Source organism: Ostrinia furnacalis, unplaced genomic scaffold, assembly GCF_004193835.3.
Source record: "Ostrinia furnacalis isolate ACB-3 unplaced genomic scaffold, ASM419383v2 OfSCF0166, whole genome shotgun sequence".
NCBI lineage: Eukaryota > Metazoa > Arthropoda > Insecta > Lepidoptera > Crambidae > Ostrinia > Ostrinia furnacalis.
In genome coordinates, this window is record NW_021130405.1 from 313392 (window position 1) to 327978 (window position 14587).

At 33.4% G+C, this 14587-nt stretch overlaps 1 protein-coding gene across 1 annotated transcript in view; it reads right to left on the minus strand.

The window, feature by feature from the left end:
* The window catches only part of LOC114353241 (putative mediator of RNA polymerase II transcription subunit 12), a 75751-nt gene extending 62597 nt beyond the window's left edge, over positions 1 to 13154 (minus strand). Inside the window, exon 1 of the mRNA XM_028305158.1 lies at positions 12989 to 13154. Within this exon, the coding sequence (XP_028160959.1) occupies positions 12989 to 13010 (22 nt within the window). The 5' untranslated portion in view covers positions 13011 to 13154. The remainder of the gene's footprint in view (positions 1 to 12988) is intronic.
* Between the last annotated feature and the right edge of the window lie 1433 nt (positions 13155 to 14587).

The following is a 14587-nucleotide window of genomic DNA, read 5'->3' on the forward strand; positions in this document are numbered from 1 at the left end:
GACAATTTACGTATTACCTATTATATACCACACTAATTTAGCCTGCCCGGCTTTAATCTCGTTAATGAAGAAGCGTAACAAACAAACTCACTTTCGCATTTATAATTTTATGTAGTAATAATAGTTTTAGTTACGTACGACATTTATAACAAAGACGGATCAAGTAACTTAGATACCATTGCATATTTGGGACGAACTAAATCCTACTAATAACATTATAAATGCGAAAGTTTATGTGAATGTCTGAATTTATGTACCTATGTTTGTTACTCTTTCACACAAAACTTCTGAACGGATTTTGATGAAACTTACAGTATTATTATTGATACATCTGAATAACATATTGGCATAATTTATAATAATCTGTGACTTCACGCGGGCGAAGCCGTAGGCAAAAGTTAGTATAAATTAAAATATTTATTTCGTTAGATTTTGAACTTTAAAGTACCGAATATGATGTTATATAAAGAGTGAAATTTGTGAAAAAAGGTTCAGTGTTTATGGAGATACAGTTAAGTTGAAGACTACGAGTATGTCGGTAAGTACTTAGTTGCTAAAAATTATAATGATAGTTATTTTTATTGAATATCGAATTAATAGGAACTTAATTATGTAACTAAAACTGAATTAATTTATAATTTTATAATTATATGATTTTATAAACGGAATGTATATTTATCTTTACAGGACACTGAAGATCTCTTCAACTTCGTTCAAATGGATTCGGCAACTGTTCAAAAATCAGGTCAAAAAACTCCGACTCTTGAAACAACATCTCGCAAAAGAGCAAGAGCAGAACAAACGATCTATTCATACATAAAAAAACCGATCAAACGTGGATCCAAAATAATTAAAATAGAAATTTATGAGTCCGATAACTTCCCTAAATCAAATGATTCAATGTGCAGCTGTGCAGCCGAGGTGTGCATTCAACACGTGGTGAAGAGTCTGTTGTTTGATGATGTGTACAACGCCGTCAAAGACGTTATAAATAAAATTCAAGATGAGCTGGTGTCAAATTCTTAAACCTTGTACAATTCAATATTTCTTAGTTTAAATAAAAAATAACATTACAATATTTTATGGTTTTATTTAACCCACACAAATATTATGCTTTTAAATAGGAAGGTAATTTTTGTCATTATTCATTTACAACTCGCAGCTACATCGCTTTAAAGAATGTGCCGTACCTAAAGATGTTATTTAGTTAATTATATTCTACTTTGGCTCGGCCCTCCTTATCATGCGTCTCCGACGTCAGACGCACATTTAGTTCATTATACTTATTATGCGAGGCAAAAATATATGTTGAAATACAACGTAATTTATAATAAAGCTTTTGATGAAATAGTTATTATAATTTTTCTATTAAATAAAGTATAAAAAATATAACACACATTTAGACGCACACATGCAATAACTTAAGTAGTAGTAGTAGCAGACATAATATAATCATTATTTAGGTTGACAGATGCATAAAATCTATCGCTACGCTACTGTGTAAGGTGCGAGGTTTTATGATTCATCAACAACATTGCAACATGAGTACCTTACTTATATAGTGCCCATGCGCAGCAAAATCAGAATTCCGATGCAATGTGTTTTACTGGTTGAATCCAATAACAAATCACAAAAGAAGTCACCATTGAACTCTGTTACAAATAATGTTTTAAATCTAGTTTCGATCGAATCTCAATGAGTAGGTAGTCACTAGAATCAACACCTAGTTATATTATGTTTATTGATAAAGCATTTCATCGCGATCCCACAAATTTTAGAATAAATTAGCAAACAGTTATTAGAATGTAAAGAAGTGTTTTAGTTACTATTTGAATGATTGCGAAATAAAAAAGACTTCTGGTTCAATTTATTAATCAATAAATAAGTAGATCGAGTATTCAAAACAAAATTGAGAAGTAGGTACCTACTATTTTAATGATTGCGAAAACAACTTCTCGTTCAATTCATTGAATAGATCAAGTATTCAAAATTGGGAAGTACTATTTGAATGATTGCGAAATAAAAAAAAAAACAACTTCTCGTTCAGTTCAATGAATAGATGGAGTATTTAAAAATTAGAAAGTACTATTTGAATGATTGCGTAAAACAACTTCTCATTCAATTCAATGAATAGTTCAAGTATTAAAAAATTGGGGCACCTGGAGCGTCGAGTGATCCAGGTGCCCCAATTTTTAACTACTATCCTCAGAAATCGAAGATCAAGAGGATATGTGCTGCTAAGCGCACAATACGTGGTCCAGGATTCATACGATGAGATCATGGACCTCACCGACAATCTAGTGAAAAAAATATCAAAAAACTTTGTGGTGATAACTTTTAATGTTTTTTTTTTACAAGTGTTAGTTTTAGTGTAATGTAAGTAATAAGTTTTTTTGTANAGAATTAGGACGGGCAATCAATTGTTCGGCGGAATGACATTTGTTAGTTACATTGCGCTCATCATGCCATGTACTGACAAGCTTTACATCAACTCTGCGTTCTGTATCTTATAATGTCTTTCCAAAAATACTGTTATTTAACAGTTTAAAAAAATCTTGCTCAAAAGCAGATGTTGATTTCTGTCTAAGCTCCGTATTTAAATCAATGTATATTTTTAAATACGGGCTCTGCTTGAATGTTATAGCTTTATGAATTTTCTTAAGTACCAAACCGTGTTTGATGCATATTTTTAAATGAACATAATGAATGACATAATTATGTTTGTTGAACAAGTTAGGTATAAGTTTCTTATGCTTTGAGCCTAGTGGAACATAATTTTGTGCACAAAATGGAAGGTTGTTATGCAAGTCATGCAAGCTTTCAGGATAATCGATATCTACTTCCAAAATATACCCATAATCGCTATTGTCGGGAACATTAACTATGTCAAGCTGATTACACTCTTCTTTACTCAAAAACTTAAAATCTGCGTATGGCAAGTAACTACACATGGCATGTCCATATAGGTTATTGCAATCTAAATACATCAAATAATTTTGAGGTTGACTTGAATCAAAATCAGACTGATATTTGTTATTCGATTTTGCGTATCTTTGAGAACACAAACAAATACCCCCTCGAATACCACTTTGTATCATACGAATTATATCTAAGTCAGATAGAAGTTCTAACTTGACATTTGTTTTCAAAAGCATAGCATCAAAGCTGAGACTTGGTGCAGTAAGATAGAAAGCAGGATCTAAATCATAGTTACTTTTACAAGTAAGCCGAAACTTTTCGAATATATCAGCTAGTAATAAAACATCACTTTTCACGTATAAATCTGTATACATTCCTAAGTTTTTAATTTTAAACGCTTTCCAGACTTTAAGGGCATGTTCGTAATCAGATGTACTTATGGATTCGCCCGTAAGACTGCTATAAAAATCGTCTATTGACGGCAAGCTCGTTTCATCATAAACAGTCCAGTTAGACATATATTCATAAGGATAAATACCTTTTCTACGCAATAATGCAAATTGATGTTCATTTAGACAAATTTTATGTAAATGTGTGAAGTCAGCATGGTTAAGATTATTAGCCAACTGTTCTAAACTGGTGCCCATAAATTTAAATGTATCAACAAATCTTGCTGCAACAAAAGTATCGTCTGAAAGAGGAATAAACTTAGTAAAGGAGATGTAATTTTCCTTACTTTTTGGAATTACTTTGATGGACCCGGGAATACGGCTTAGCTCCCGAATGAACAAATGGCAGTCATAGCCTGACAAATTGTGAAAAAAAATTGGAACGAATTTTGGGATTTGAAACTTAAGATTACAAAACGAGTGAGCGGCGCCTCTATAGGTACCTGTGAAGTGACAGTGATCTCTCACTTTATCACCAATTAACAAATTTGAACATAAGTAACAATACTCCGCGCTGTCAAATTTGTATAAATCGTCACCGTCAAAAATAATAGGCACAGGATCCTCGGAAGCCGATTTAATGATGCTGAAAACTTTTTTTATGTCCCTCTGTAAATAATCAACAAACTTTGATGCACAATCAGGGCCACGATAACTTACTAAACGATTAAGGCTACTATCATAATTACAGACAATGTAATATGCAAACGCAGCTGGAATATGTCGTTGTGTATTCGTTGTGTGATGCCCTTGAGTTTCGTTGCATGGTTGGAGCAACGTTTCGAAATCAGCGTATATTACAAAAGGTATGAATTGTTTACATTGAAAATTTTTAAACTGAACTACAGACCCTTTATCTGGAAGAACAGTCGTGACCCCTCCACACTCATGCTTCTCATATTGTAAATTTGATTTAAAAAATAGCAAGCAATCATCGCAAAAGTAAATCTTCCCATGATGTTTAGTAACTTGCTTTCTTATCAATTTAGGAAGATCCTTTATGTGACAATAATGCGATTTACAACCATCTTGCAACAAAAGCATGTTAACGTGGTACTTTTTTCTTAGTTTGGTTTTGTATAATGGGCCCGTAATATTGTTTTTACTATCCAAACCATAGACATTAACACTGATATTTTCGTTATTCTTTTCAAATATCTTTATGTCTTTAAATGAAACAGGGAAGGACATATTACTTAAATTTAATATAGTACTGAAAATTTTAGAGGTAGAAAATATTGTTCAAGCAAGCGACGGTATGTCTATGGATAATCACAAAAAGTTACGTATTTTTTTCGCGGAGCGACGATCGACCTATCTCACCTCCCCAATGGCCGGAGCGCGACTGACGTTAACCGAATAGAACTCTGTGATTGGTTGCTGGTGTTCGGTTTAACGGCAATCATGTATTATTACTCAAAATTTTAGGTACCTAAAATCGTGTGACCAACGTATTTCGCTTTCTCAATTCGAAATAATTATAAGAAGATATTTTTTTGACTATTGTGTGGAAAGTATATTTAATTACGATGATTTTAGTATATGCTACACACAAATTGAATGAAAATTGTGAATGCAGTAACCAAATGTTTCATTGCAACCGAAGGTGTGACACGATGAGAACGCGAAAAATGACCCCGTTTTTTATCGTTTCATGTGATGTTTTCGTATTATTTTTGCTTCTATTACGATAAAATTTATTTTGTATGTAGCTAAATAGATTTTTTATCATCTGATATCAAAGTTATTGTTCTAACTTATACCGTTTATGAACTATTATTGAGTGACCATCAAATTTGAGTGAAAATGAGAAGTACCCATAAAGTTTGAAAGCTGGATGTGTCATTGAAAAACAATCAAACCAAAGGTATACCACCATATGGATTAGTTTTATTTGAGTAATTCCATAATCATCTCCATCATTCCAGTCGCAGGACGTCCACTGCTGAACAAAGACTTCCCATAATGATTTCTATATTGACCGGTAGGTAACGGCCTGCATCCAGCGCCTTCCTGCTCCCTTACTTAATAATTTAAATTACGTAATTTACTTTGTTTTAAAACCTCTTTTGTACCAGATTTAACAATCTTCTTTCATAAATATCGCGTAATTCGTCTCATATCAGTATTAGACTTATTTGTAACCCAGAGGTAACATGACAGTAATTATCCAACAGATACTAATATTGGATTAGTTAATTACGTTTTATTGAAATTAGTTTTATTTGAGACAGTCTGTTGATATTTCTAGCACATTCATCATGTCTTTAATTTGAAATTAATATGAGTTGCACAGATTGCAAAATCCTTGTAAGTTAAAATCCTCAGTAACACTACAGCTATTAATATTGAAGTAGACAGTTTAATTTGCAAATGGTACAGAGTTATTTGCTCCAGCTTCATACAAATGAGTCGGTCTAGATTTAGCCATTAAAATCATTTCGAGCTAATCGTTCTGATTGGTTCACTTCGTCCGGGTTGAGTCATGCTTCCTTATTGAGAAATCCCTTCCTACGTGCTAGTAAAATACACTATTTTCAAGTTTGATTGTGATATTCAGTCGTGCTTTACAGCTCAAATTAAAATGACCGCTAGATCGTAACCTGGTGTTACGTTCAAGACTCCAAAAGAAGATAGAACTATGAGAAATATGTTTCATAAGAAACAGAGCGACCTGAGTCGCTGTCTCAAGTTATGTCATTAAGTTAACCGTACTTTTCAAGAACAGATTTTACATGGGAGGCTGTTTAATAAACGCTCTAAGTCATAGGCACTACAAAGTGCGTATGTCAAACTTTTTTTCATAGATTGTTTACTACAACAATCTTTGCCTAAATAACTTAAAAGTTGGCAGTGTTATTAAGCTACTTTATTTATATTTATTATTAGTCAGTCTCTCATATAAGTTGACTTGTGATTTGATATTTTTCGTACTAAACACCAAACACCCTCTATACATTTATGAATAAAGGGAAAAATAATATTACCTAACGCCTTCATTTGACGAGCGCGGGAACCGTCAGGCTCCGTCCGATGGTGACCTACTTATGGCGTCCACCTGGGTGTGATAATGGCTCAATGGAGAAGGATGGAGTTGGCGAGTTTTCACACTTCCTGTGACTATGGATATAGTTATGGTTATACTAGGGGTTTGTTGGGGCTAGTTTACACAGTTAACCTGTAAAAGCTGTAAAGAAACTGATCCTCTATCCGAGGTAACTGTCAGCCTTTAGTCACTTACATCTTCACGCCTCTTTGAGGGTTCAAACCCACGTTCTTTCGAATTCGCACTTAGAATAAATAGATTAAGCCATTCAAATCAAAATCAAATCAAATCATTTATTCAGTACCTAGGCCCTTTCCAGGGCGCTTATACACGCCCGAAATATAACTTGTCCTACCACTGATTCAACCTACTGATTGTAACTATTTATATTGTGAAGTGTGAATCAAAGTGAAGTGATTAAGTAGCAAATTCTACTTCCTATTCTATCCTACTGGTTCTATTTCAGCACATCCACATAAAAAATAAATGAGCGTAAATAGGCGTCTATCATCATTTGCGTCTGACGTACATATTCAGCCAGATTATTATTTTATTATTAAACTGGCGAGGTATTCCCATGTTACGTTCGCGGTGCGAATACGTTAGCAGTACGTGGAGTGAATATTTCCAACTGTTCGGCAATACATCACAACAAACATAAATTATGTACAAAGTATTGAACCTCGGATTGGAAAAGGTTGAAAGGTGCTGGTTTTCTGTTAACCCTAATACTTACAGGAAAGAAAAGTTTATTTATTGATTAGGTACTAACAGCGATACACACAATCCCAACATAAATCATAAAGTTTTTGCTCAATTAGGACCACATTGACCTAACTGATGTTTTATGAAAAACATCAACCGCATGTAAAACGTATAAAGTTTCTAAAAAAAAAAAAGAGTTATGTCTCTAGAACTCTACATTGCTAAGATTAGGTAAAATTTACGTGGACAGATTTTTTTAAGCATAACAAGGCAGGTATTTGACCGCTGACATTTTGAGTGAGATGCAGTCTAGGATAGTACATATTATCTGCCCTGTAAGTGCCTATTCACTCTCGCCTTGAAAAGGCCCGGATTATAGTGTTCGGCAAAGACAGCAGCAGGCAGCGAATTCCAGTCCCTAGCTGTTAACTAATTATGGTAAATTTTCCCTTTACCTTGAGGCATCAGCGGGAATATTAGTATTTAATGTTATACAAAACACTACAAGTTCTGCCTCTATAGTCTATCTACTTATTTAAATAGAATGAAAAGGGATAACCGTTGTACCCCAAGGGCAATACAAGTATTAAAATTTTATTGGTAGGAAATGCTGTCTAAGATATTTTTATCTTTTTAAAGGATTGTAACCCTGCTACTTAATTCAAAACCTCTTAACATAACTGACCGTTCACCTAGAGCGGGTTGTTACATCCGTCCTGGATCATTAATGTTAGATAATTATCTATAACTGTAAAAAATAGATTATTCCGAAGAAAAGTTTCGTTAAAGATACCAACAAAATATAGGCCTACTTTTCTAAGCAGCATCACAGAATAGTAATAGTTCGTTCGTTAGTTCACATGGTCCACAATCGAGTGATTTGGCAAATTATTACGTATCATTTGATACACACGACGGTAACTTTTTTCCCAAACACGTAATCTATCCATAAAAGATTTTGCGAATTAATATCTATCAATGAGAATATTATTATCACGAACGTGCAAAGTATAGTTACAATTTTTATCATTGACTCTCGTAAATACAATAATACAAGAAAAAATGTTTTTACAAAAAATGTATCGAATACTCGGCAGGATCCCTTCAATATCGATTTCGACACACGCTGCTGCAATCGCGAAATAAGCTCATTAAAAGTTACAAAAATCGATATCCGATAAAATCGAGAAGTTCGCCGATCGAGTATTGTTGTTGCCCAACCGCATTATAGAGATGCGTCGCAACTGATAATCTTAAGTATGTTGCTCTAGTTATTGTTGATCACAATATTTGATCATCTAAATGTACCATTATAGTATTAAAGTTCATTGTCATTTCGATAGAATCTAAATCAATTTAGACCTAGATTTAGTAAGACTAATACCTACTAATTTTAATAAGAACACGCCTGCTTACGAGTACTTAGAAGTGAGAAGAGTGTTCTTATTAAAATTTTAAATGGGTTCAACCATTTAAGTCTATTTAAGCCAACTGAAACTATTATTTAGCTTTCAGTTACATCATAATAGATGTGAATTATTATCTTTACATGGGTCCAAGTTCACGTTTGACCTAAATCTCAATGAATAGTGACGTTGTGGTTTAAACTGAATCACGTTTGTTCAGTAAATACCTATTAAATTGTGATTTAAGACACAGGAGTAGCAGGAGTGTGGGAATATAATCAAAATGCTCGCATGATAAACGTAGCCTTATTTTGCATACAGGGTATTCCCACCTCTCGTTCCCACCGCTGCAACTCCTGTGTAGCCAAGATCTACAGCTTAACCGCCAATGAAAAAAATAGGAATGTATGTACCTATTAACTTTGTATATGATATAATATGTTTAGATTCTGAAGCGACTCTCAATTTTATGTCTTAACTGAATGTCTGATTAGACCAAATAAATGAAACTCTACTTATCACTAACTTAACAAACATGGTCACATAAAACACTTTTCTTGTTTAATTCCTTAGGTACATACTTACTTAGTAGATACTTATACGTATTCTCTCACTTTCGACATTTTCAAATACACACAACAATGAAAGTAGAAAAACTAATAAACAATACTTCACTAAAAACGGCCAAAATACTAGGTAACACTTAAATTCGCACGCAGCGCGTAAATGTCCCGACTTCCTTAGCGGAGACAATGGAATTAACCTTCCACTGCTCACAGTAGTTCTAATAGACCTAAGTGTTTTTTTTTTTCAAATGTGAGTATTTTTCAAATTCAGTTTTATGAGTTTCAAATCGCATAGCCCTTCAATTACCAGCGAATCGAGACACAATAGAAATCATTTTTACGGCGGTCTCATGCGACCACTTAGGGTTTGCAGTTCTGCACCAATAGTACGGATTCGTAAAAGGGTCATTCTACGATAGGGTAGGTGAAAAGAAAAAAAAAGTAAAATCCACTTTTTTAATTATTTATAGTATCAAAAATATTTGTCTAACATAAAGAATCTTATAAAAAATAACGACAGAGATCAAACTTAATTATTCAATTTTAAAATGAACTTTTTTTAAATAATGAGATAGACAGAAGTGACCTTAAAATCGACAAATGTGACACTTTGTGTTGTAGGTCCTAAGAATTATAAAAATTAAAACAAAATCAAGCCGTAATATTATAGCCTATAACGTTAAAAACTAGTTCTCAGTCTCAAATAATTCAAGGTAATCAAAAGTTTAGAATTAAAAAAATAAGAAAAAATGTCGTCAGAAAATAAATCATTTCTGTCGACGAATCAAAAAATAGCCTCATCACTAGACGATGACATTAAATGAATACGTTATTGTTTTACGGAATTAGGAAGATCGTCAAATTCTTCAAACTGAGTCTCAGAAATGTTTTATATAAATAAATAAAATGTTGCATGCAATACTTCATGCATGGCAATATTAACAGAGCGATCACAACAAATACGTTTCGTTCTACCAATTTTGTAATAAAATTTATAAAAATGTAAAAATATAGCAAAAAAAAATCACAAACTACTGTTTTTTATTTAGAAATCACTAATGTTTCATGTTATAAAAAGTAATTGTATTTGCAATTGCTCATTGCTAACAATCATGTTTTTACTGAATAATTTCCAAAGAACGAAACGCTCTTGATAGAATTGGCCTAATATCGAGCCCTAAAGTCGTAATAATATGCATAACTGTCAGAAAAAAGTTTGTTTGAAAAGTGTTTCTGTCTGACAGCGCCATTTTAAAATTCCTTAATAATTTAGACGGAAGCATGGATAATTGTAGTGCCACGATGTCACTGACAGATACGTACATATCACACACACAATAAAACACCCTTCTGTTTGGGTCAGGAATTGAAAACAGTATTAAAAGCATGAATATATCATTTCTGTCGGCAAAACTATAGACAAGTGTGACATAGACAGAAATGACAATTTGAAGTAATTTGTAAATTTTGGTTTTAATTTTACAGTTAGATTGTAAATAATTTAGGCACAGTAAATAATTCCACATTTGAACAAGGGCATGTGATAAAAACATCTCTAATAAGTAACATACCTTAATTATAATGTCTTTTAGAAGTGACACTCCAACTTTGAGATGATGTAGAACCACTCTTAAAATATAATTTACTGGTGCAATACTCTCTTTGCAGAAAAAAATGTCTCTGTACAATAACAAGTGGGTTGAGGTGTTGTCACAAAATATAAATTAATGTTCCCACCATTACATTTTCTTCATTTTTTAGTAGAAACTTCTACAGTCGACAGGTGTGTCAAAAATCTTATAACAGTTGTAGAATCGTCGGTTATTTCTTATTTTCAGATCAAAATTTATTGATATTGAATAGATATAGTCTTGAGTATGTCTGATTTATTAATCACGACTTGTTATCCCATTTTAATGAACGGATTTTTTTTTGCAGGTATGCAAACATGAGAAACCGTGTTCATAACAGTCGACAGAGCGTGATATGTCACATACTGTCGGCTGAAAAAATCTAATAAAATAAATGTATTTTATGTTTCTTCACCTATTTTTTGAAGCTACTAAGTACACTTTTGCTTATAGAAGTTCTTAACTAAACGAAGACCACTTATTTTATAAGTAATTTCAGCTGAACAAAAAAACGGCCTCTTCGTAGAATGACCCAAAAAATACACACCGCTTTAAGCGTCGGATATGGTTCATGTAACGGAGTGGAACATGGCCTAGGAATTAGAAATATTAACGGTTAGTCTCAAGTTGGTTAAACATAGCTTGTGCAGCACGGAAACATATTTCTAAATCAGATAGTTTTAAAGTACCTACCTAATATTGTATTATTATTTGTGTTGCAATTTCAGTCAGTCAGACCCACGACCTTGTAGTGATGTACTATCAAGTTTAAGTGACCTTCTTATAAGAAGATATTATCGTCTCTTTTAAAGATAATAGCTTCGGAGAGAGTAATACCATTTACCATTCAGATAGTTTAAAAGAAAGAAATATATTTATAATGTACCAGAAATAAAAACAATCTAATTTAGGGATAAGCAGGATACGACTTAAGATGCTATGTCTAGTAGTGTGGAATCGTTATTAATGTCAAATAGTGTGATTGGACTAAAGTGTTTTGACTGAACAATTATTAAAAAAAAATTGCGCACGCATTGTCATAACAATAAAATTAGGTTTTTAGAACAAAAAGTTATTTAGCACAACATGTTGTGCACTTTGAATATAATAACATTCGCACAACATTTCCAACGTGCATGCAAAAAAGCATAATTAATAGTTAAGTGAAGAAATAATGTTAGTGCACAGTTGACGAGAACTAGAACTTGACACGAACCCGGCAATGTAAAATATGTATGAGCATAAATTATAGCCAATAGGGGTGGGATTTTAAGTTTCCTGTTTCTAAGGTAATTTGTATGAGCTATGGTCAAGTGGAAATACTTGAAATATCATGTAACCAGAAATCCGAAGATTAATTCTTCCTTCTTATGCCCGTTTTCACCATCAATCCCTAACTTTTACTTAGGGACCCCTTTGAAAACATAAAACCTGTTGTGTTACCTTAGGGGTCACTTAAAAATTGATGATGAAAACGGGCATTACTTAGTTACTTAAATTGTATCCTGCTACTATTAACTTTATCAACTTAGATAAAATAGATGGATCTCTAAACCAATATAAGCGCCCTAATGCATTTTCCCCATTTAACATGATTTAAATGACTATTTATCTATTAAGTAGGTCATGTAAGACTTTTAGTTCAATCACTAACATATGTATTGCGAATATTTTGTTTTTTTTTTTTTTAATTTCACTTACTCTAGTTTCATTTTAACACATTCATACGGTCCGCTGTCTTCTCTAAGTATTCGAGTATTTCCGCGACTAATCACGGGTTAAGTGCGTCGATTGGCGGGTCGCTTCGACTCCGAGTTTCCCTCACAAAGGTCCGTGAGAACGATGCCAGTGAAGATGGACGTTCTATGATTATTAGCGAGGCCTTTTCACTAATACTAGGACTAACCCTTCAATGCCGAAGGGTCAGTTTTTAATCAATTTTATTTGATTTTTTACTAAGTGTAAAGTCACTAAATAGAAACGATTATGTAGAAAGTGCAATGTTCAACGCAGTATAAAATTAAATTATTTGTAAACAATGCAAAATGAATTCAACCGCACACGTCACACGCGGATAAAATCTAAGCGTGCGTGCGTTTCACCGCATCGCATACATAATTATTATTAAGTCGCATTAGTCGTAATTCTGACAAATTATTATTGAATAATTAAGTAATCATTATAAAAAATGTATTGCGCTGAAATAGAATATTAATTGTTCATTAAAATAAAAATATTCTTTGGTGTAAAAAAAAATAAAACTTACCGAGAATAAGCAAAAGTTTCATCTTCGTATCTCAATCGGCTAGGACACTGGCACAAAATACAAAAAGATGTGAGCAAAAGAAAAAAATAATTCGTTCGATTTTCAAACCGTTCCGCGGTGGCGTGTTTCGCGCGCACCCGCCAGCCCGCGTGTGCGCAGCTTGGCTAGAGCTCGCGTTCACTTTCTACGAAGTGGGGCCGCCCTAGGGAAGCGCGGTTTGATGACACCACGCGTGACTGCAAACAATCGCCCGACTTGCTAATTGATGGGCTATCGACGTTTATGTCGGACGAAATTTTTATTGCACATCAGACTATATTTTCGTTGCACATTCACCCCTATTACATAGTACATACGAGTAAGATACCTCAGTAGCTTGACGTGCGGTCGTCTGTAAATAATCGTAACCAGGTACTTGATTTTTTCGCGAAAATTGTCATTTGATAGCTTATTAAGTAACCATTTTCGTGCTGTAATGTGGCGCTTATGTGGAAATGCTCTATCTATACTTTTTTTTATTAACCGGCGCTAGCATGCGACTTTCAGTTTGTCACAGATATTGTTGATTATTAAAATCTCTACACCAAAAATTAGATTCAGTGTTTATAGAGTGATTTAGGCGTAAATAAATTTTCCCGAGAAATCTCCAAAGGTAAAGGAGAGTCAAATAAGCTTAGGTTTTTATTTACTTGTATAAAACTTAATTAGAGCCATTAGAGGTTAGCAAAAAAAAATATTATTGTATGTCATCGTTAATGAATAAAAAAAAGTTAATATGTCTTCAAGTATTTCGCTTAATTTAAAGCCTAAGTAAGTAACTAAAGTAATAAATAATAGTTTTCCTATTAACGAAATAAGAAGTTTACGAACTGTTAACATATTTGTATTATTATAAGTAACTAATAGATATTATTTCCTATCGTACATTTTGCGTACAGCCAATAAAAACTAAAGTAACAACTAAACTATCTTCAGTTACTCAATGTTAATTTAAATACGATTTTCTAAAATTTTAACGACACTCGCATTTCTTTCGTAGTGAGTGTTCACTGCTTAACGTATATAAATCAAATTAAATTAATACTCTAATACATCATTTCGCACGCAATCCCAAACGTAATAATTGCATTCGCAGATATTTTTACTGCTAATGATAAGTGTTTGTATAAGCGGGCCTTTGTGCTTTACGACCAAAATAAATGATAAAGTTCTAGCACAACGCAAGTATGCGTAGTTGGTTTACTTCAAACTAACAGAAGTAACATGAATCACATTGATTCATTTGCTTTGCCTGCATAACTCCAGAAGTAGTTGTAGGCGTTAGTTGTTACAGCCAAATAGGTACATCGAATCCAATGTCAGTTTAACTTTCCTCCGGGACAAACTTGACTAGTTGTGTTTTTATTGGCGGTCAAGCAGTAGATCCTGGCTACACAGGAGTTGCAGCGGTGGGAACGAGAAGTGGGAATAGTCCCGTAGCCAAATACATCATCATCATCATCATTTCAGCCACAGGACGTCCACTGCTGAACATAGGCCTCCCCCAATGACTTCCACATGGCACGGTTGGTAGCGGCCTGCATCCAGCGCCTTCCTGCT